General features: G+C 49.2%; 1 protein-coding gene across 1 annotated transcript; it reads right to left on the bottom strand.

Moving 5' to 3' along the window:
- CDHR1 (cadherin related family member 1) lies at positions 1 to 20,792 on the bottom strand (the record flags this gene model as incomplete). Its single annotated transcript, XM_081268384.1, has 17 exons — positions 1 to 531; positions 1,295 to 1,552; positions 2,198 to 2,426; positions 3,016 to 3,083; positions 3,524 to 3,688; positions 5,304 to 5,456; positions 6,309 to 6,512; positions 8,619 to 8,719; positions 10,353 to 10,431; positions 12,159 to 12,302; positions 13,384 to 13,500; positions 14,788 to 14,874; positions 16,146 to 16,235; positions 17,337 to 17,387; positions 18,897 to 19,042; positions 20,014 to 20,109; positions 20,738 to 20,792. 17 exons carry the CDS (start codon positions 20,790 to 20,792, stop codon positions 1 to 3), a joined length of 2,574 nt encoding a protein of 857 aa, XP_081124510.1.
- Between the last annotated feature and the right edge of the window lie 717 nt (positions 20,793 to 21,509).

Genomic DNA, 21,509 nt, shown 5'->3' with positions numbered 1-21,509 from the left:
CTAGAAGTAAGCCTTGTTTGTATTTTTCTTCTCAAACTTTTGCTTGAGCTCAGAGACCAGAGTCAACTGGGTGGGGCTTCCCAAGGCCTCAGACTGAGGTGACTGTTGGGATCTCTCTGGGGTGAGGGATCCAGAGACTGTAGGCACCGTACAGCAGGTGACTGTGTTGGGCACCATTCTGTGGGGTGGAGGGAGAGCTGGAGCTGTGGGGGGCAATGGGCTTCCTGTGCTGTTATTGCAGTTCTCATTGGTAGGATCCTCTTTTAGCATGAACTTGGTGGCAGACTTGTCCTTCCTGAACTTGAGCCACTCAGTGCGGGCAGTGCGGGGTGCAGGTCTGAAACGCTTGCGGAATACACGTCGCACGGGCTGGACCTTGTTGGACTTCTTGTTACGCCAGAAAGTGGCAGTGGAGATGAGGACGGTTATAGCCACAACAATGGCCATGATACCGGCCAGTACACCCACGGCCTTCATGGGATTGTCCTTGGTTTGTATCAGGAAGGCAGCCATGGGGCTTCGGGACAGTGTCTGGAAGAGAAAGCCGTTGCCTGAGTTGAACTGTTCCCACTGGTCCCTGGAGGACAGAGTGGGGGCATGCACTTCCTTAAGCCTGATGGGATGAATCAGCACCCCCCCCCAACAGCCCCATGCTGGGGATAGAACCCAGGGCCTTATGCTTGCTAAGCAAGAACTCTACCACTGAGTTACAATCCCAGGCCAAGCCTGATGTATTTTAAGAGAATTTGAGAATCTAATAAGTGCTATGGGCTTCTTTACAGAAAAAGAACATAGGGAGAGAGAACGTAGTGCAAATCATTCTCTAGGACAATCACTCAGGCAGAACATGATGCCAACAACCTCTTTTAGATTCAAAACATCTGTTTTGCTGGACGCTGTCCTTGAAGCATAGGATATTGTTTGTCTGTGATTACAGAGGAATTCACTAACATAAATGTATCAAAAATCCCTAAAGCGACGATTCTCTGCCAGACAACTACACATAATTATTTCACTTTTACTTTTCAACACTCATGTGAGGAGGCATCATTATTTCCATTTTATAGGGAAAGGTAACAGAATCCTGAAAAGCCTGAAGTCACACTATTTATAGGTATTGAAACTGGAATTTCTGTCTGATTCCCAAGGCTATTGGTTTGATGGCCTAGGGAGCCTTTGATAGCAATGAGCATCTTTTGGAGGAAGCCAGGAGATGATCCCCCTCCCTCTGCCTGTGTCAGAGAGGCCTGGGCTAGACTTCTGCTACCTTTTCCTTACTGTGCTTTGTACCCACCTCAGTGTCTGTGATGTCAATCTTGAGTAAGGCTGTGGTGCTGAAGGATGGGGAGCCTCGGTCCTTGGCCTGCACTTGTAAAGACCATGTGCAGTCCCCTCCAGGTGTGATGTTGTGCAGAGCATCGAGGGAGCGGATGGAATTCTTGAGCCTGATCTCTCCTGTGTGTGCATCAATTTCAAACACATTGGCTGGCTCCGCATGGGTGATGGAATAGTCCACCAGGTTGTTGGGTTCCTCTGCATCCTGATCTATGGCCTGTGCACAGAGAGGGACGGATAGAGCCGGGCCTGGGGAAGATACCTTTCTATGCTGGATAAACCAGCATGAATATTTAGCTTGTAAATGGTTGATTTTAATTGAGATGGATTAAGCTGGGAAAAAAAATAGAAGGTATGCACTGCTGTGAGTGAGGGGCTATGCTAGGTCCTGTATGGTTCCATTGCCAGAACAAGTCTAAGAAGTAGGTATTGGTGAATCTATATTATAGATGAAAAACTGAAAGCTTGGATACTAAGTGACTTGCCCAAAGGTAGAAATGGAAGGAGGGGAATTGGGATCCGAGGTCAATTCTATTGGGTTTCAGAGTTCATACTTTTTCTCCGTTGGGAAGACAGTGAAGCATATTTGACAGAGCACTGCTCTGAAGGCAGGCAGACCAGCTATGTGAACTCAGGGAAGACAAACACTTAGCCCATTAGATCTTCCTGTTTTCCATTTGTAATGTCTTCTTTCTCAGAGGATTTTTCTGGGATAAGGTGGAGATGTGGTTACGTAAAACACCTCCATTGCCCCTAGTAGGAATCCATTACCTTTTATTTTAAACTAAATTGTTATGCTCCAGTGTCTCTCTCAGTTGCTAGAACCAGGCTTTTAGGGGAGCTCAGCTGCCTCAAAACTCACCTCAATTTTCACTGGGGACCCTAGGACCATCGTCTTCTCCTGGATGCTTTTTCCAAATTGGGGATAGTGGTCATTGACGTCCAATAAAGTGATGAATACTTCAGCCAGGCTGTACCTGCCCTCCATGTCCTCAGCCTTCACATAAAAGTTGTATCTAGCAGTGGCTTCAGCATCCAGGCTGGCCCAGGGCTGGGTATAGATAAGCCCAGTGGATGGGTGTATCAGGAACCTGGCAGGCACATAAAGAACAGGCACAGGTATGCACATGCATGAATGTGTGTACATATGTGCTTGTGGCACACGCACCCACTCATGCAAACATGTGCACATACACACATATGCACACACATCCATGCATGCAATGATAAGCAGATGAGCTGCCTCCAGGAAGCAGCAGTGAGGCATTATGAAGCTTCTCCTAGAAATCCTGCCTGCTCAGGTTCCATCCTTGCAGTCTAATGGGAGAGGAGGAGCTTAACAACCCCGAATTACAGCTCTCCTCCTATGCCCTGCTCCCTCCCCAAGCCCAGTACTGCTTGCCTAGCTCAGAAAGCCTCCTGCCTTAGCTCTAGCAGTGACCATGACCTTCTTTTCTCCTAAGCACCTTGCTTATTAAGTCCTCAGAAATCTCTGACTTGGGCTCTGTACTATTTCCCACTATTCATCACCACCCACCTTGCACACTCTGGAAGGCTCACTGTCCCGCAACCCAGGCTCCCATGGCTTCCAGGTTCTTCCTGCCTTCAGCAAAAATACCTCCTCCCAATGCCAAATAAATCCCTTGCCTGAGGCTATGTCTGGGTTCTGGATCTACTTACAGGTCGGCCCCAGTCCCATAGATGGAGTATTTGACTTTGCCCCAGGGTCCTGTGTCTGGATCCACAGCCTGGAAGAGAGAAAACTCCCAGTGGCACCTGTCCTGAGGTCAGGACATGTTGACAGCTCCCTAAGCAAGGGTTGCTTTCAATGGCAATGCAAGGGGGCCTGGAGTTTGCTCAGCTGAAGAGGAACTCACCAGGAGGCGGGAGACTGCCTGAGGGCTCTAGTTTTCTTCCAGGGAGGTCTCAAGTGTTGGAGGAACCAAAAGGTTCAGATCTTCAAGTCATTTATTCCTCCTTTATACATGAGGAAGGGAACCAGATGGTCCCATAACCTGTGCATATGTCCGCAACACAGACCAGTGAAGGAACAGAGGCTAAAGAGGGCAAGCAGCTCAAAGTCACAGCTAATGACTGTGGGCTTTGTGATTTAAACTGGAACCTGAATTTGTCTCACTTACAAGGCCCCTTTCCCCACCCCAAGTCCTGGGGCCAGTCCCCAACTTACTGTGACAACCACCACGTTGGAGCCCCCTGGGGCATTCTCAGGGATCCTGGCAACATAGTAGTGAGAAGTGAACTTGGGGACATTATCATTGGTGTCCAGGAGCTGGATCACAATATCTGCCGTGGAACTGAACTTCTCTGGAGTATTCACTTCAATGGCCAGGAGCTGAAAGAGGAAGAAAAACTGAGGACTTGTCTGGATGGACAGTCACCTGCCCAGGGCCCTCCCACCACCTGCCCCCCAGAACTGGTCCAGCACCCCTTGCCTTGTGTCTGTTCTTACTCTCCGCTTCCAAGAGGTTATTCCTGCCACCATCTGTAAGATCTCTCCTCATTCCTCCCTCATAGACAGCTCCTGTTTATATTTGAGCCAGTTTTTTGTTCTACTGATCTGCATATATATTCCTTTCTAGTTCCAAATTTTCTGACTATTCTTTATTTCTCCAAATAAAAACCAGGATAAGTTTTCTTACCTCCTCTCCAAAGGAAATTCTAAGTCAGAGTTAGTTGGGGAGATAGTGAATTCTATATCAGTCTAAGGAGAACTTGCATTTTTTTTTTAGAATTTTAATATTTATTTATTTATTAGTTTTTGGCGGACACAACATCTTTGTTTGTATGTGGTACTGAGGATTGAACCCGGGCCGCATACCAGGCGAGTGCACTACCGCTTGAGCCACATCCCCAGCCCCCGAGAACTTGCATTTTTAAAACAAGGTACATCTTTACATATCTTGCCTTCTTTATATCCCTTTATGAAATTTTTGCGTTTTTCATCATTTAAATACTACACGTTTCTTGTTATGGTAATTTCTAGAAGTCTTTTATTCCTTTATATATTCTCTCTCTATTTGATTGGGGGTATCAACTTGTAATCGCACATGTCAGCAATTTTGCTATTTTTCTAATGGTTTTTAAATCATTTCTCTTAAATTTTCTAAAGAAACAATTATATCCCTTACAAATAATATGAATTTTTGCTTCTTCTTTCTAATATTTATGACTCTTATTGCTTTTCTTTATTCAGGAACAATGTTATTCCAAAAATCATGCTATTATTTATAATAGTGGTGATGGCAGGCATTCATGTTTTGTTCCAGAGTTCATAGAATTCTTTTAGTATTTCATTTTTAAACATGATGTTGGGCTATAGGTGTGTATGTGTGTATAAGTGTAATGATGACTTAAATAATATCAATGTAGTATTTATTGTTGATTTTTACTAACATATAAGTTAATATGTAATATTGATTATTTGTATACATTTATAATTTTACTTAATTTTAAGTGACATTAAAAAAGTATTTTTCCCTCTTCAGCTAATATGGTATGGATATGGTAATTTCTAGAAGTCTTTTATTCCATTACATATTCCATTATATATTCAGGTTATCAGAATAAATGACAGATGTCAAAGACACATGAGAAAACATCTTGAATATCAAACGGTTTCTCTCTTTCTACTAACAGGCCAAATCTTAGTGGTAGTTTTCTCTGACTCTCTACCCCTTGCATTCCTGGGCCTAGTTGTGGTTTAGGAGCTGGGAGCTCAGTAAAGCTGAGGCCTTGAACAGTCTGTAGGAGGCTGTCTGTACGCCACTCTTCTCCCCAACCAGACCTAGCACCTTCTCCCCATGTCAGCAGGAGGAGCAGAGGGCCAGAGAGAAAAAGACTAGGACCAGAAAGGACAGGGGTGATAGGAGTCCCCTCAGGGATAAATCAATAATGGGGTGAGCGCCCCATTACACTCCCCATTCAAGACAGTGCAAAACATCACCTACCTTAAAGGTTAACACCTGAGAGTTTTCAAAGTCAATGGCTTCTGAATTCTCCACAATAATGGTGACTTGGGCTTCATTTAGGACCGTCTGTGGGACCACTCGGAAGAGGCCTCTGGGTCCCACCAGCCGCAGGTTGAATTTGGCATTGGCTCCCTGGGCAATGGAGCGTGGAAAGAGGAAACAGGGAAGATAAATGAGAACAGAAACATATCATATTCAGGTGCTAAGGGAAATGCCCTTATCCCTGAAAGGTGAGTCATCTTTCTTTCTAAAGGTGCATTGATCAAGGATCAGAAAGATTTAGCAGGTTATAAGGATTAAGCAAGATACAAACACATAAGACCCAGTTTCTGTGCTGGGCATGGGGGGGGGGTGGAAGGACATATTTGCAAACACCTGTTTGGAGGGTCAGATGCAGGGAGTTTTGTTTGACTGGCTTTTGCTTTTTTAAAAAATAATTATTGGTACATTATAACTATATATAATAATGGGATTCACTATGGCATAGTTGTACATGTACACAGCATATTTTTTTGTTTTATCTCAACATAATTTGATCAAATTCATTCCTTAGTGTCCTCTCCTTTGCCCTCTCCTTGCCCTTTCCTCCTCCCTCCCTGATCCACATCCTTTCTTCTACAGATCTCCCTTCTATTTTTATGAGATCTCTCTCCTCCCGCCCCTTTTCTCTCTAGCATCTACATATAAGAGAAAACATTTGACACTTGATATTCTGAGCCTGGATTATTTCACTTAACATGATGTTCTACAGTTCCATCCATTTTCTTGCAAATGACATAATTTTCTTTATCTCTGTGGCTTTTCATTTTTAATTGATTCTGAATTCCTTTATGCTGAGAAGATAATCTTTGATTGGCATTGTCCCTCTGCTCCCTCTTGATTATAACCTTTGGTTTCATTCACTTTGTGATCTGCCTGGCCCCTGCTACATAGACAGTGACAGTTGACACAGAGCCAGTTAGTTTTGAGAGCAAGACCACGCACCTGGTCAGAGTCATTGACGGTGATCTTGAGGCCCCGCAGGATCTCCCCCTGGGGCGGATGTTCATACATGGACAGCTCAAACTTGTTCTGAGGCCCACTCTCTCCATAGAATGTTGGTGGATGGTTGTTGAGGTCCACAATCCTGATGGTGACAGGGACGATGGCCTGGGCAGCTGGGCTTCCTGCAGAGCTGATCTCTGTCACCTGGGGTGGGGAGAGGTGGCTATGGCTTTGTAGCAGATGGACTCTTGTTGGCCCCAATGGTCCTGTATAATCCCTTTTCTTTAAGTGTAGTCTGACCTAGCAATTTGTTTCTGACTGACAGCATACGACAAAGATGATGGGCTATCACTTCATGGTTAGATTACATGAGATTGTAACTTCTCTTACTAGCAGAATCTCCCTTGATGGCTTTGATGAAGGAGGCAACTATGTTGGAGAGAGGCCCATGAGACAATGGGTGACCCCTAGCTAAGAGTCATCAAGGAACTAAGTAGTGTCAATAACCATGTGAGCTAGGAAGACAATCCTTCTACATTCCAGCCTCCAGATGAGACCCCAGTCTTGGTTGACAATCTGACTATAGCCATGAAAGTGACCTTGTAACCCAGGACCTAGTCAAACAGAACCTGGACCCCTGACCTACACCAACTGAGAGTATGGATGTATGTTGTTTTATGCCTCTGGGTTTGGGGTAATTTGTCATGAAGCATTGGATAACTAATAAAGGCTGAAAAACCAGGGCTGAGGGTCCATAGTATCTCATTAATAATGTGGCAAATATCTGAGCAAATATATTCCAGGGCCTCCTTTCCCTTTTCTATCAGGATGCTCTGGTTCTACAAGGACACTCTCCTAAAATGACTCCTTCACAGCCTGGCTGCTCTCCTAACCCTCTCCCTTCTCAGATGCCTGTGCCTGCTGTTTCCATTTCCTACTCCCACTCGTTTCTCACCTGTCCCACATTTAGATACTTCACACTGCCTTCCGTGCTGCACTCCACGCTATCACCTTTGCACCTTCCCAAGGGCTCCATTCCCTTGGAAAATGTGATTCTGCTCTTGGCAAGTTCTCCTCAACCTCTCTGATGCCTCCTGGGTTTCCTTCACCTGTGCCTCCCTTGATGCTCCTGGGATGTGGACTTAGCCAACTGCTCCTCTCTTCCCACAGCCATTCTGGGTGCTCCCATTCCTTCCTGTGCCTTTCACAGTGGATATGGACACTCTCTTCTCTGAGTTCCAAACCTGCATGCCAGGTCCAGGCACCCAGACTCATTTCCTTCCTAATTAACTTGTAGCCTCTCCCATGCTCCTGATGGTAGTAGCATCCAGGTTTCATCTGACCACTTTGTATTTTGCAATTTGTCCCTTTCTGCCTTCTCACCTCCCTTTACCTCTACAGGTCCTCTTCTGCTGACACCTTGAATGGTGTTTCTGTGTCCTGTTCAGTTCTCTTCAGATCCTAATTGAGTTCTTAAATGCTTGGCTAGCACTGGAGCCAGGATCCAGAGTCCTGGGTTTACTCCTTTCATACACAGACACACACTCTGAATTCCCATCCTAAGAGAGGATCCCACACTCCAAATTTTGGAACCCAACTGGTTACCAAGTAGCCACAATGAGCTTTCCAACACGAGACTATCAAAACCTTTCAGTGGCTCTTCATGTTCTTGGGAAGATCCAATAAAACATCATAGGTTATTGGAACTTTGAAGATAGTAAACAGCAGAGAATTAAGTTTAGTGTGGCACCCTCCTAAACACAGTTTCTGTGTGGCTGCACAAGTCACATGCCCTGCTTTAGAGAAAACCCATACCTCACATTCAGGCCCCTGATGCTCTGGTTCCCAACCTGGGATTCCTACTTTCCTTCTTCTGCATGCTTCCTGTGAACTCTGCTCCAGTCTCAATTGACTCCTTGTTGATTCCTTACCATATCATGTGTTATTGTCCCCAGCCTGGGCTTCCAGGGATTTTGTGGCTTGTAATATTTTCACTTACCCTCACCCACCATGGTTTCCTCCATCAGTCTCCACCTGCTGGGTCTTACTGGTGCTGGAGGCATTGCTGCTTCAGTCTTATTTCTTCCTATTTTTTCATAATTCCTGTTGTGTGTGCATGCGTGTGTGTGCGCGCGCGCGCGCGAGCTAAACACACACGAGCTAAAACCTGGTATAGGTGCCCAAGGTAGCAAACATCTAGCTCCCTCCCCAGACTGAGTCCCAGGGATCAAGGAGGGCCTGGATCTCATTGCCTTGGTAGCCCTCCAGGGCTGGAGAGTGGGCAGGACTGGCAAAGCTAGAGGGGGTTACCTGTACATGCAGCTCATACACTTCCTTCCGGAGCTGGGCAGGGCTCTGCATGACCGAAATGGCTCCAGATGTCTCATTAATTTCAAAGTCTCCGTCACTACCTGTCAGAGAAGTCCCTTGCAGTTCAGCACAGGGCCACAGGGGGGTGTAGGAGAGTCATGCCACTCGCTTCTCAAGCATTAGCTAATTGGAGGTTTCCTTGTAGACTGCAAAACTGTTTTCATCTGTGTCTTGCCAATGAGGAAACTGAGTCTCATAGGGGCCAAGTTAACTTATCTAAGCTTACACAGCAAGTGCAGACCTGGGCTTGAACTCACTTCTGTCTGGCTCTCAGGTTCCATACTGTATCCCTTCTCCTATGCATGATACTGTGTGTGTATGTGTGTGTGTGAGAGAGAGAGAGAGAGAGAGAGAGAGAGAGAGAGAGAGCGAGAGTGAGCGTGTGTGTGTGTGTGTGTGTGTGTGTGTGTGTGTGTGTGTGTGAGACAGAGCAAGGGAACAAAAAGGAGATAAAGACAGAGGGAGGTAAGGAAGAGGAGAGAGAAGGAAAGAGGGGAAGAAACTGAGGGTGTGGAGAGAGAGAAAGAGGAAAGAACAAGGAGATGGTGGGGAGCCGCAGAGGGAGAAGCAAGAACAGAGGCTGGGCCGTGCCCTGTGACTGGGAAAAGGCAGGAAGGTGCCCAATGTCTGTGCGCCTGGGGGAAGGAGCCTGTCTGGGATGGTGGAAATGTTCATGCATGTGTGAGGTGCTGGAAGGCAAGTGTGTATCAGATGTGTCCTAGGACAGGGTGTGGGAGGTGGTAGTCTCTGGGTGAGAGTGTAAAGACATGTGCACATCTGGAATCTGACTCCAGGTGTGATGACCTGGCCTCCTGTGGGCTGCAGAGACCACCTCAGGAACACTGCAGCCTGTTCAGCTGCTGCCCAGGTGTGGAAAGAGCACACTGCAGAGTTAAAAGACCTGGGTTTAAATCCAGAGGTAGGGACTTGGGTGCCAGTTTAGCTGCTCTGAGCCTCCGTTTCCTCATCCATATGTAGGGCTAGTACTAGGGTCATACCATATCATCACTGTGCTTATTTATTCAATTCAACTATATGCTCTAGTCAAATATTTAAAAGAATGAGAAAAAAAGTACAGAAATTCCAAGAGTATAAGAAATGTTGCCACTCTCCAGGTACAGTGGCACATGCCTATAATCCCAGTGACCCTGAGGCAGGAGGATTACAAGTTTGAAGCCAACCTCAGCAATTTAGCGAGACTCTAAGCAACGTAGTGAGAACCTGTCTCAAAAAACAGAACAGAACAAAACAAAAACAAAATATGATTAAATTAAAAATGAAAAGGTCTGGGGATGTGACTCAATGGTAAAGTGCCCCTGGGTTCCGAACTCCAGCACCTCCCCCCACACATACACAAAAGAAAAGTTGCCACTTATCGCCATTCACAAAGGTGTGTTCAGGGTGAAGGGAATGAGAATCAGTGGGGACTGTGTGGCTCTCAGGACCCCACTACTGTTCCTGCTGTTGCTAGACTGCAGCACATTTGTTACCTCCTGAAGGGCCCAGATGGCCTTCTCTATCACATTTTGTCCTGGCCCACAAGGTTATAGCATGGGCTGCCTAGAGACCCTCAGACCTCAATAGGTAGGGAACCAGAACCCAGAGAGGTAGAGGAAGTTTTCTGTGGTCACCAAAAGAGTCAGAGCTGTAGCTCCAAAGCTAGACTAGACTTACCGTTCACGAGGCTGTAGACAATGTGGTTGGGTTTGCCCCGATCTCCATCCATGGCCACCACTGTCAGCACCTCTGAGCCCTGGGGAACAGAAGAAGTTGCTTGAGGCTAATGGTGATACTGGGGGTTCCCCCTCCCCAGAAACTGCCCCATCACAGAAGGGAAGTGCCACCCCCACACAGGAAAAGAACCAGGCCTCTGGGTAGCCCTGAACTGTGAAGCTGCCCTACTCTGCAGGGGACTTCCAGCACTCACTGACCTCCCAGGGATGGAGGGACAGCCTGAGCCTCCCTTCTTCCTGGCCCACAAGGTTATAGCATGGGCTGCCCAGAGACCCTCAGGCCTCCAGACTGACTCCAGTCCCCTAGGCCACACTCAGCCTCACTCTGCTGTCCCCCACTCTCTGGCCTCACCCTGCTGCCCCCTCCATCTTTTGCCCTCACTCTACTCTAGAGGTGCATGAGGGAGAGATGAGAGAGGTGGATCCCAAGATCACCTTAAATGCAACATCTCACACTTTTTACTTTATCCTATGGCCCCTAGAGATGGGTTACTGAGAGGAAAAAGTCCAGTTTGACCTTGCCCCTTTCTAAGTACCTTACTTGGGACCTACCCTCTTGCCTGGCTACTCAGGGCTACATCTGAACTGGGTTCAGCTGCTGCCTTCCCTCCATAGCCAACCCCAAGCCTTGACCCTCAACACCTCTCTCTGCCCTTAGCTCTTCAGCATGTGGGTCTGGGGCTCTCCCAACCCATCTTGCAGCCTGCACTAAGGGCAGCCAGTATTTCTCCCTCCCGTTCTCTGTGCTTGTCTCCAGCTCTATGTTCTCAGTTTCTTTGTTTCATGGAGTTGGGAACAATCAGGGAAAGGGGAAAGTGAAAGTTGAGAAGGCAAAATAATTGCACAGAGTTGTTGCATCCACTGTGGCTAAGGAGGTCTGGCTCTGGACTGCTCTGCCTGCATGGAGCCCATAGTACAGCTGGGAGGCACTTAAATACATGGATGTACTCCAAGAATGGATGAGCTCAAGGTGGGGTGTGCCGTGCATGCTGTGGGAGCAGAGGGGAGATGCCCACATCTTACACCAAATGTGCGGCAGTGCCGGAGCTGAACTGAGGAGGAGGGGCATCAAATGATGTAGTAAGATGGGTTGGGGTACTCAAAGGATAGTAAGGTTCCTGGTGTGGCAGGGAGGCTGAGTCTCACAAGCCAGCCTGGAGAAACTGACCACTGGGGATTCACCCACAGACCAGAACACAAGAACAATAGCCGAAGCACCAGGGGCAGAGATTTGACTATGTGCGAAGGAGGTAGAGATTGGCCTTCCAGCTGGACCTGGGTTGGATGCCTCACAAGGGTCACCGTGATTCACACAGCAGATGATGGAAGAAATGCTGGTTGGAGGGTCCCTAGGCTATATGCTTGGGGCTGTGGAGGCACAAAGGAAACCTCATCCTTCAAAGGTATAAGAAAGGACCCACCTCAAACAAGACTGTTGGCCACTCGCCATCCTCTCTCTCTGATCTTTCTGGGGGCTAACATTTGCAGCCAGGCTGGCGTAAACTTGCATCAATGTAGGACTGCCTGGCATAGCCTCAGTGCCCAGAAGCATGCTCCACACTGGCATGGGCTTCTTCCTCCTGGTTCATGGGCTGAGCCTAGTCCAGAGCCAGCCTCTGTATGAAGGGGGTGTTCCCAGGGAGCAGGGTGAGTCCAGCCATCCTCAGCATGGGGCCCCAAGAAATCACAAGGGGACAGGGAATGAAACATCTGGAGGAGACACTGGCTGAGGGGCATAGCCACTCACCGGCAGGGTGTCTTCATACACGTAGCCATAGTAGGGTGTGCCCACGAAGACAGGAGGCATGTCCTGAACGTCCTCCACATTGACTGTGACAGTGGTGGTGGCTGAAAACACGATGTCGGCCCCTCGAAGCTTGCCCCCGCCATCCTGGGGAAAAACCAGGACCACAGAAGGAGAATAAAGACAAGATGGGCTCAGGAGTGGGATAGACTCTATAGGAGTCTGGCACCTGCCATCTACTGGCTGCGGGACCATCTGCCCTCTCTGAGCTTCTGTTTGCTCCTGTGTCAATGCAGTTACTTCTCCTTTCACAAGGATGTTGGGGAGATTAAATGAGATGATGCATAAAGGTTTTCAACCAGGATCTGGTGTGTACTAGGGTCCTCTGGATACAGGAGTGGTTCTTTTTCCAGGACCTTATGTGAGCAAGTGCCAGAGGAGGAGGAGGTCAGGGCTAAATTCTCATTCCCAGCCCAAAACCAAGCCTGGAACACCTGAGTAGCGATGACAGGTCCAGCCTGAGTTGGGTGCCATAGGGGCACATGGGGGTTGTTTCCTTATCCTGAGCAAGCCTAACAGAAGTGTGCAGTGAGTTGAGCCCCCACAGAGGAACCAGTAGGTGGGCCCTACTTGGAATTCCTGATGGAGGCTGTAGTGGGATGACCTCTAGCCAATATGTGACCTGTAAAGGGCTTCCTGCAAAAGAAACTTCTAGGCCTAGAGGGATAGCTTTTGCTCTCAGGGGGAAGAGGCTTGGTTGAGCCCTACTGATTCCTGGCTCCCACACCATGCACTTCAGAAATGTGAAGAACTTAGTTACTAACTTCTGGGGCAGGCAGGTGAGGAAACAGAGGCTCAGAGAGAGTAACTGCTCACATGAAGAGGAGGAGTGGGGTGAGCAAGCCTGGCCAGACAGATGGAAGGTCCCAGAGGCCAGGTTGTGAAGGGTGTGAGGGGATCACTTGGTCCTACCTAGCTGATCCTGGCCATCAGTCTTGAAGGGTCATATCCTCTCCCCTGGAAGGGCATATGGCCTCTCCATGCCATAGGCACCAGGCTCCCCAGAGAATAAGTCCTGACAAAAGATTTGAAGTAGCTGCCTCTCCTCCCTCCTTAATTCCCGTTATGCCTCCTGCTCTGCAAACTGCCCTCCTGCTGCACAACCTCACTGTGTTCCAGGACAGTTCAGGACAGACTAGATGCTCCTCTGTTTCTCACTCTCTGTTACCTTGGCAATCACAGTGACAAGATGAGTCTGGGACTTCTCATAGTCCAGAGTGGCTCTGGCCTGCAGGCGCAGCACTCCGCTGTGGCGATCCAGGGCAAATGTGGTGGAGTGCAGGTTCTGTAAGAATCAGGGAGGCACTGGACCTGAGGAAGAACCCCAGGCTTCCCAGGAATGTTCACTCTGAAGGGTTCTCATAGGCCCTTGTCAAAGGAACTCTGGTTTGGGGGCTGAGGTTCCAACTTGAGGGCGCCCAGCCCTCTTGGCCCCCAGGATACCCTCATAGACTGTGCTTAGGACTTTCTCTCCCACAATTTTCGTCAAAACCAGAATGTTCTCTCCAAGCAGGGCCTTAGCTTTTCTCTCTGCTCAGCTGGAAAACATGGGGTTCAGCCTTTGGCCTGAAGGTACCAGCAGGTAGAAACGTGCGGATGGTACTCTGACTGAGAGGGCATTGGAGCTTCCGTGTCATGGTGAAGGAGGGAGCCTTGGGGACCTTGAAACCACGTGTAAGGGCTGTGCCTGTCCAGGGCAGCTCCTGCTGGGAGCAACAAGGGATGATGAGCAGTCTGGAGGAGGCCAGCAGGAGCACTAACCTCTGGTGGGGGTGCTCAGGAGGCCACAGGGTTAGGTATTAAGTGCCAGGTGCCGTGATTGGAGTTTTGTGCACATTTAATCCTCACAGTTGTTCAGTGAAGATATGTTTTTATCTTTCCCATTTTACATGTGAGGGAACTGAGCTAGAAAATTCAGGTAACGTGTTGAAAGTACATAGTGGTAAGTGGGGGATCTCTCCAATACCTGTGGAGTTGAAGGTGTGTTTCTTCAGAACCTGTACCAAGCTGTACAATGAAAATTGTCACGGTGGGTGACCAGATGCAGAGAAGAGGAAATGGCATGGAAACAGCAGCCATGTCAGAGAGGTAGTTGACTTTTAGGAGAACAGATAGGGGTGGGGGTTACAGGGGAGGGGTCCCTGCCTTTGTCAGGGCAGCACCGATGGACAAGGGTGGGGGTCAGGGCATAGTAGCTCTTATTCTGAGAGTTGTTCCCTCTGCCCTTTTTTCTATGGACCATTGTAGTCCCAGATAGGCTTCTCCTACCCTGTGTGAGTACAGAGTGTCTGAGGCTTATCCTGGGGAAGATTCTGGGGGAGTCGAGGGCTGAGGGTCACAGGATCTCCATAGGAGTGAGTTGGAACAGGCCAACTCAGAGGCAGTTACGATGGGGAAGTCAGGAAGAAGCCTGCTCTCCCTCTCAGGTCCCGACCTGTCTGTCCCAGACTTGTGTATGCTCTTTGGGAACAGTAGAGGGCACTGGTCTAAGGTTCCTGATGATTGAAGGGAGGATGTCCAAGTGTCCCCTCTACCCCAGAACCCTGGGTGCATCCTATGCATCCCACCTTACCTGCAGGAAGTAGGTGACACTCCCTCCAGAGCCAGCGTCCTTGTCCACTGCATGAACCTTGAAGATGCTGCTTCCAGCAGGTGTGTCCTGAGGAGCCACAGCCATAGGGAAGGGTCAGGGGCCAGAGGCATAGGGAAGTGGTGAGATCAGGGGACTGAGGGGCTGAAGAGGTGGCAATGAAGTATGCAAGCACCCAATGGGGGAAGGACAGAGATAGAGGAGACATGTTGAACTGAATGCAGGAAAGATGGGGAGGAATGGGAGAGAGAAAGACATGGCAAGGGACTGGGGTGCCCAATGAGAAAGCAGAAGAAAGGACCAAGATCCCAAGTAGATGAGGGGTTTAAATATGAAACTGCAATCTGCAAATGAGGACACGGTTTACAAACATGGACATACTTAGGATCACCAGGGACCCCACACACAGACTTTAGAACAAGAATGAAATTGATTTCTCTTGCTGACTTTGATTTTAAACTTTGAGAATTTTTGGTGTTGACAAGGGTCAGGGAGACAAACTCTTCTGTATGTTGTAGGGCTTTTGACCCAGTAACTTCAAATCTTGGGGTTCTATCTTAAGAAAATAACTTTTCTCTCCTCCTCCCTCCTTCCTCTCTCCCTTCCTTCCTGCCTTCTCTCTTTCTGTGGCTGGGAATGGAACCAAGGGCCTTGAGCATGCTAGGCAAGCACTCTAACACTGAGATATACCCACAGCCCTTTAAGGAAATAATCTTAATTAAAGAAAAGAAATCCTGTATGCTCAGAGGTTGATATTTCTTATAATATCAAAAATATAAATTTTTAATATCCAAGCATAAAGAAACGAGTTAATGAAGATGGATTGTTCACTTGGTGGAAGCTTTCAAAATGATAACTTTTCAATTAATGAGGAAAATTTCTAGGGCATAAATAAAGTGCAAAATAAGATATTGATAGCATTTGTTTACTATATTCACAATTATGTCCAACAAAAAATGAAAAAAAAACCCTATCATCACACAAAAATTAAAAGAATATACACCAAAATGTAACAAGTTCTCAGGCTGGAGGGGTTGAGCGTGATTTTCAAAACTATTCCCTCCTACTTTTCTATAAGTTACACATTTCTACAATTAACATGCATTAATTATAATGATAATTAGACATTCTTTTGGAATAAAACCTAATGTGGGAGGGCAGGGAGGCAGAGGTAGGGGAGGACACAGAGGCGTGGGCTCTCTAGAGGGCAGCAAGTGAAGGGAAGGACAGGTGCTCTGCACTCCTGGCCCTGGTTCCCTGGGCCAGAGCATACAGCAGCTCCAGTGGGCAGGCTGTGGGCCTGAGGAGGGGTGTCTTCCCCGTCCAGTGGCTCCTCTTACCTCAGGAACCAGGACGACATAAGGCTCTTGGATGAACCTGGGTGCCTCGTCATTGGCATCTGTCACTAGGATCACGACTTTTTCTGCCACCTGAGAAAGGGCAGAGTGATCAGGAGTCAGGGCAGTGAGACTTTCTGGGGGCTAAAAGGATGGTGGCCTCTAATACCCCCAGGTATATGTTCCTACCCATCTCTTCTTTCTCTCTCCTTCTCTCCCTTCCTTTCTTCTTTTATTTATTCATGCAACAAATCTTATTAATGCCAAGCACCGTGTTCCATTCTGGAGACAGCAGACAATCTGAGGCATATTATTTTGCAGTGGCCATGGTGGCTTGGATATGCGGTAAAGACCAGCATATTCTCCCCTGCATGGTGCACCAGGTGCACCATGGCCTGTGTAAATGCATCCCTTCGGACTGTGTGTACTGCATCTAGAGGCCCTGGGAAGCCGCAGCTAGCTGGGGCTGTGGTGGTGGATAGTAGGGAGGTTTCTCAGAGGAGTGAATATTAATCCCTGTAGCAGATTGGCCAGAGGAAAGAGGTAGAATTGGGTGGTGGGCTGGGAAGAAGGGGCCATATGTGCAAGGGCAAAGAGGACTGAGATAGTGAATTCAGAGAATAGAGGAGATGCTAAGTCATGGATGAGAGAGAGAAGCTGAGCAAGGCAGATGGTGCCTGACGGGAGGTCCCGCATGTCTGAGTGAAGCTTGGATTTCATCCTGAGGGTGGTGGGAGCCAGCTGTTGGCACTTGCTTTTAGAGTTACAAAGCAAAGGTTGGGGGAGGGGTGTTCAGATCTACATTTCACAGCTATGTCTCTGTTGGCACTTTGGGTGTGGATTGGGGTGGCTGGGGGAGCCAGTGGGTGTGAGGCAGATGAGAAGAACTCCTGGGTGGTCAGTGTTTAGTTCAGCTCCAGCAAGTGGAGCAGATAGGGGCGCAGGGTTGAGGAGTTGCTATGGAATGTGGATTAGACCCATAGAAGGTCAGTGGAGAGAACTTGCTCTCAGTTCTCTCCACCTTGCTTCTTTCTTTCACACCTCACTTCAGCTCTCTGCTCTGGGCAGTTTGGGCAGGTCTTGTTGGACCCTGGATTGGATTTACAGGAACCCTCAAGTGGGCTAGGGGAGGAACCATGCCCTTCTCAGGCCCAAACGCTACATGTTGCTAGGGCAGCTCAGGAGCGCACTCACCAGGTTTAGGCCGTCAGAAATGCTGATGATGACTTCAATCTCATCCTCCCTCTGTGAAGCACAGGAACTGAGTGAGTGTCTGGGACTCTGACATGCCTTGGGGATGCTGGGGCTAGCGGAGCTTTTCTTGGACCATCAGAGGAGGCCTGGGCATGTTGAGGAAGCCCTGGAGCAGGGCCTGGTGGTGGCAGTGCACCCGGTGTGGCTGAAAGCTGCCTCTTGCCAGGCTTGAGATTTGGGGGATTTATGTATCAGGGGTTCTCATAGACCCAGAGCAACTGATGGGGCCCCAACAGGAAATGCTCTCCTGCTCGAGTGGGAGGAGAGGCCAACTCAGCTGGAAGAAGAGGACATCCTTTCTTTTCTTTTCCTTTACCTCTCCCTTATCTCTCTGCACCTCTCCATATCCCAGAGATCTGCAGTGGTCTATGCCCATGTTGTCTCAAGAGCTCCCAGGACATTGTGTGAACCTCTATAAGGTCACCAGATCCCTGTGGGTGCCAGGAGTGCTGTTTCCACAGTAGTCACTGAGTCCTTTTTTCCCTTTCTCTATCCTGCCTGAGGCTAGTGGATTCTGTCATTGAAGCAGAACTGGCAGCAGCCCCACAGCTGAGGTCTAGTTATGTGGCCAACTAGGCTGACCAGCCTGCTGTGGGGTTATTTATTTATTTATTTATGGTCCTGGGGATTGAACCAAGGGGCACTCTATCACTGAGCTACATCTACAGCCCTTAAAAAAAAAAAAAAAAGCTGGCTTTGAATTTATAATGCTTCTGTTCTGAATTACTGGGATTACTGCACCTTGCCTGGTGTCGGGTCTTTAAAGAGAAAAGAATCCCCTGCCCTGTCATTGGTAGTTTCAGATGTATGCAGAAGGAAGGAGGTTTTCCAAACTCAGACATTCTCTCAACCACTCTTTCCAGTCCTGATCTGCTGAGCTTCCCTATGGCTTATAGGATCTGTCTAAGGACTGGCTTCAAAGACCACTGCAGGAAAGACCAATGCAGGAAATTTCTTTCAGAAACCTCAAAGTGCAAACATTTCACCTTTCTTTTTCTTTCTTTTCTTTTTTCTTCCTTCCTTCCTTCCTTCCTTCCTTCCTTCCTTCCTTCCTTCCTTTCTTTCTTTCTTTTTTTTTGGTATCAGGGATTAAACTCAGGGGTGCTTAACCATTGAGCCACATCCCCAGGGCTTTTTATTTTTTATTTTGAAAAGTTGCTGAGGGTGGCTTTGAAATTGAAACCCTCCTGCCTCAGCCTCCTGAGGTGCTGGGATTACAGGTGTGTGCCACCACACCCAGCCAAATATGTCTTTTTAATTGCTCAAAAGATTAGCAGGGCTGGCAGTTGCTTTTGAAAGGACACCCCCCCCCCACCCTCCTTGAGATCAAAGTCTCCTCTGTAATGGAAAGCAGCCCAGAGGCAGAGCTGCTGTTCTTGGGCAGCCTCAGCATCACCACCCTCAACCCCTTTGGTCCCCTGCTCTGCAGAGAGGATCTGACACATACTGGCATGCTCTAGCAGGCAGCAGCCCTAAAGGGCTTCCCACACATCCCCATACCTCTCTGTCCAGCTCTTCAACCAGAGTGATGTTTCCAAAATTGGGGTCAACAGAAAAGACGCTTCTGGTGCTGGGGTCAAAGCTGATGTGATAGGAGACCCGGTCTCCCTCTGGGTCTGTCCCATTCAGTGTGTACACATGGGTACCTGGAAAGAGCACAGTGAGGGAAACCTAGAACCTGGGACCCAATTTATCCTGAAAGTGGCAGTTGCTCAGAACCAAGGATGCAAATGTTTATAGAATGAATGTTCAATTCAGCACCTAAGGTGCTGCCCTGAACTGGAAGCTCCTGACTGGCCTCACCCCTCCTGGCTTCTTCCCACTTTTTATCTTTATTCTTCACAACTGTCAGATCTTATTATCAGCCACTTTGCTGACTGTAATCTGTAAGACAGATTATGGAGGAGGTTCAGGTCTGCTGTGCCTAGTTGACTCTAGTGACTATTTCCCTCTGTCTAAAATGACTTCTCTCTCTGGAGCCAAGACTTGGGAGGAGGGGGAGGGTTATCCCTGGGGTGGGGGAAGCAAGGAGACAAGGGAGCAGTACTGAAGGCAGGAAGTCACCTGGAAGACTTCAGGGATTTCTGAAGGTAGGTGCTGCTTAACTTGCTCCTCCTTTTCTTTAGGAATACCAACGCTGATAGAGTAAGGAAGAGGGGCTGAGACCCTTTCTTCTTACTCCTCTCTATCTCTTTATATTTCAGCTGATTGGAACTTGGTGACTCTTTTAAAGTCTAGAGAGCTGAAGCTCAGGGAAGTAAATATATATGTTCAAGGTCACAAAGCCCCTAAGGAGCAGTGCCTTATCGCCAAGTTGCAGACCACTGACTGCCCCCAGGGGCCTACCCTGTCTTCAGCCTCCCCCCCCCCCCGCCCCCCTGTCTCATGGACTGTCCCGGCTTAGGTCGCCATGGCAGCGGTGACCTCTTTTCCAGACATTGCCCTGGGGAACTTGGAGGACAAACAAGGAATCCCCCAGGGGCATGCGCAGCCTTGAGCTAGGCACCCTGTAGGCTCAGAGGAGTCACGGTTGCGTCTCTGCATCCAGGGGAATGCAACATACTCTCTGGGAGACCTGGGGTGGGGGTGGGGGTGGGCTGAAGCTAGGGCTACTTACCCACAGGGGTGTCCTCTGGGAGGCTGAATAGGGCCATGTTTCCATTGGTGCTGCCCACTCCGTTGTCAAAGAAATGGGGGGCAAAGTTGGCCTGGACTAGAAAGAAGAAAGGAAAGATCCCCCAGACACCCCGGGAGAGCTTCGCACCAGCGTGGTCATTGGCCAGACCCCCACTAGTGCGAAGAAGAGCGCTCTGTCTCTCCTACTTCTGCGCACCGAGGGTCCCCGCTGGGCGCGCCGGACAGTGCACCCCTACCCCTGCAACTCCAATGGGCTCCCACTGCGCTCCAGCGTCTCCAAGACACCACGTTATCCGGGCGTTTAGGAGCGAGGTGGCGCCCAATCCCATCAAAGGGAGGACTGAAAACTCTTTCTCAGAGAGGGGCAGTGCCCCGACAAGGTCATACTGCGAGGCAGGATACCTTCCCTTGCGCCTCCAAGCCATCGAAGTAGTTAGTCAATCTCCCACCCTGCGTCCGAGGAAGGGAGAGCAGCAAGGGTCTAGCCCCACACCGCGGGGCTCTGGGTCCACTCCTCTGGAGAAGCGCCCCAGGAGCGCCCAAGATCTGGCCGGGCCAGACAGCTGGAAGGACTTCTCCCGCCCCCGTCCCGCAGCCCGAGTCTCACTCTGGAAGTGGACGATGTCCCTGAGTCCACCCAAGTCGCGCTGTCCCCCATTCTCCCTGTCACCCACGGCGGCCGGAGGGGCCCAGCAGCCACTCACCCAGGCAGAAGGGCAGCAGCCCCAGCGCCAGGACGGCCCGCGGCCTGCGCCTCATGTCTCCGCGGGTGGGTAGTGAGCTTCACCGCCGCCGAGGCCGGGAGCAGGAGCATCAAGCATGCCCTGGATCCGCGAGGAGAGCGGAGACGACAATGGGGGTGGCTGCGGCTGCGGCGGTAGCGGCGGGAGGGGGCGCGGGGCGGGAGTGCCGGGTGGTGCGAGGGCGCTAAGCGGATGACAGGGCTCGGATCTGTGCAGCTAGAGCACTCCTGCCCGCCGCCTTATGAGACCAATTAGTAGGACCTGAGGGACCTGCTCCTAGGTGCCTGAAGGAGGGCTGACAGGACTGTCCTCCCTCCACCACGCCCCCTTTGCTTAAGCCTGGCGCTCAGGAGCCTCGAAGTGCAGAGACAGGGCATTATGGAGGGAAAGGAGTGTCTTTCCCCTGGTTGCCCTGAAAAGGCTGTTGGAAAATTGGGGCTTCCCTGGGTCCCCAAGACCTGGTAGGGCTAGGGCTCCACCCCAGTTTTCCTTTTTCATGAACTTCTTCTGTGAGTTTCAGGGAATTCAGGACTTCTTGAGCATTCTTGAAGACTAAACAGTGGGCAGGGGAAAAGCCCAGACTTGGTCTAAAGGGATATCTGGAGGAGAAGTGAGAGCAGAAAGAGATGGAGAGGTTTGGGGAGGCATTGACTTAGCAATCTAAATAGGTCCCAGGAACCACATTCCTAAAGGCTTTGAAGGTGAGACCAAAAGATGGGGAACAGGTGGTGAA

The sequence above is a fragment of the Spermophilus citellus genome (assembly GCF_964194105.1).
Source record: "Spermophilus citellus genome assembly, chromosome: 15".
Lineage (NCBI taxonomy): Eukaryota > Metazoa > Chordata > Mammalia > Rodentia > Sciuridae > Spermophilus > Spermophilus citellus.
This window is presented reverse-complemented; position numbering and strand designations above follow the sequence as displayed.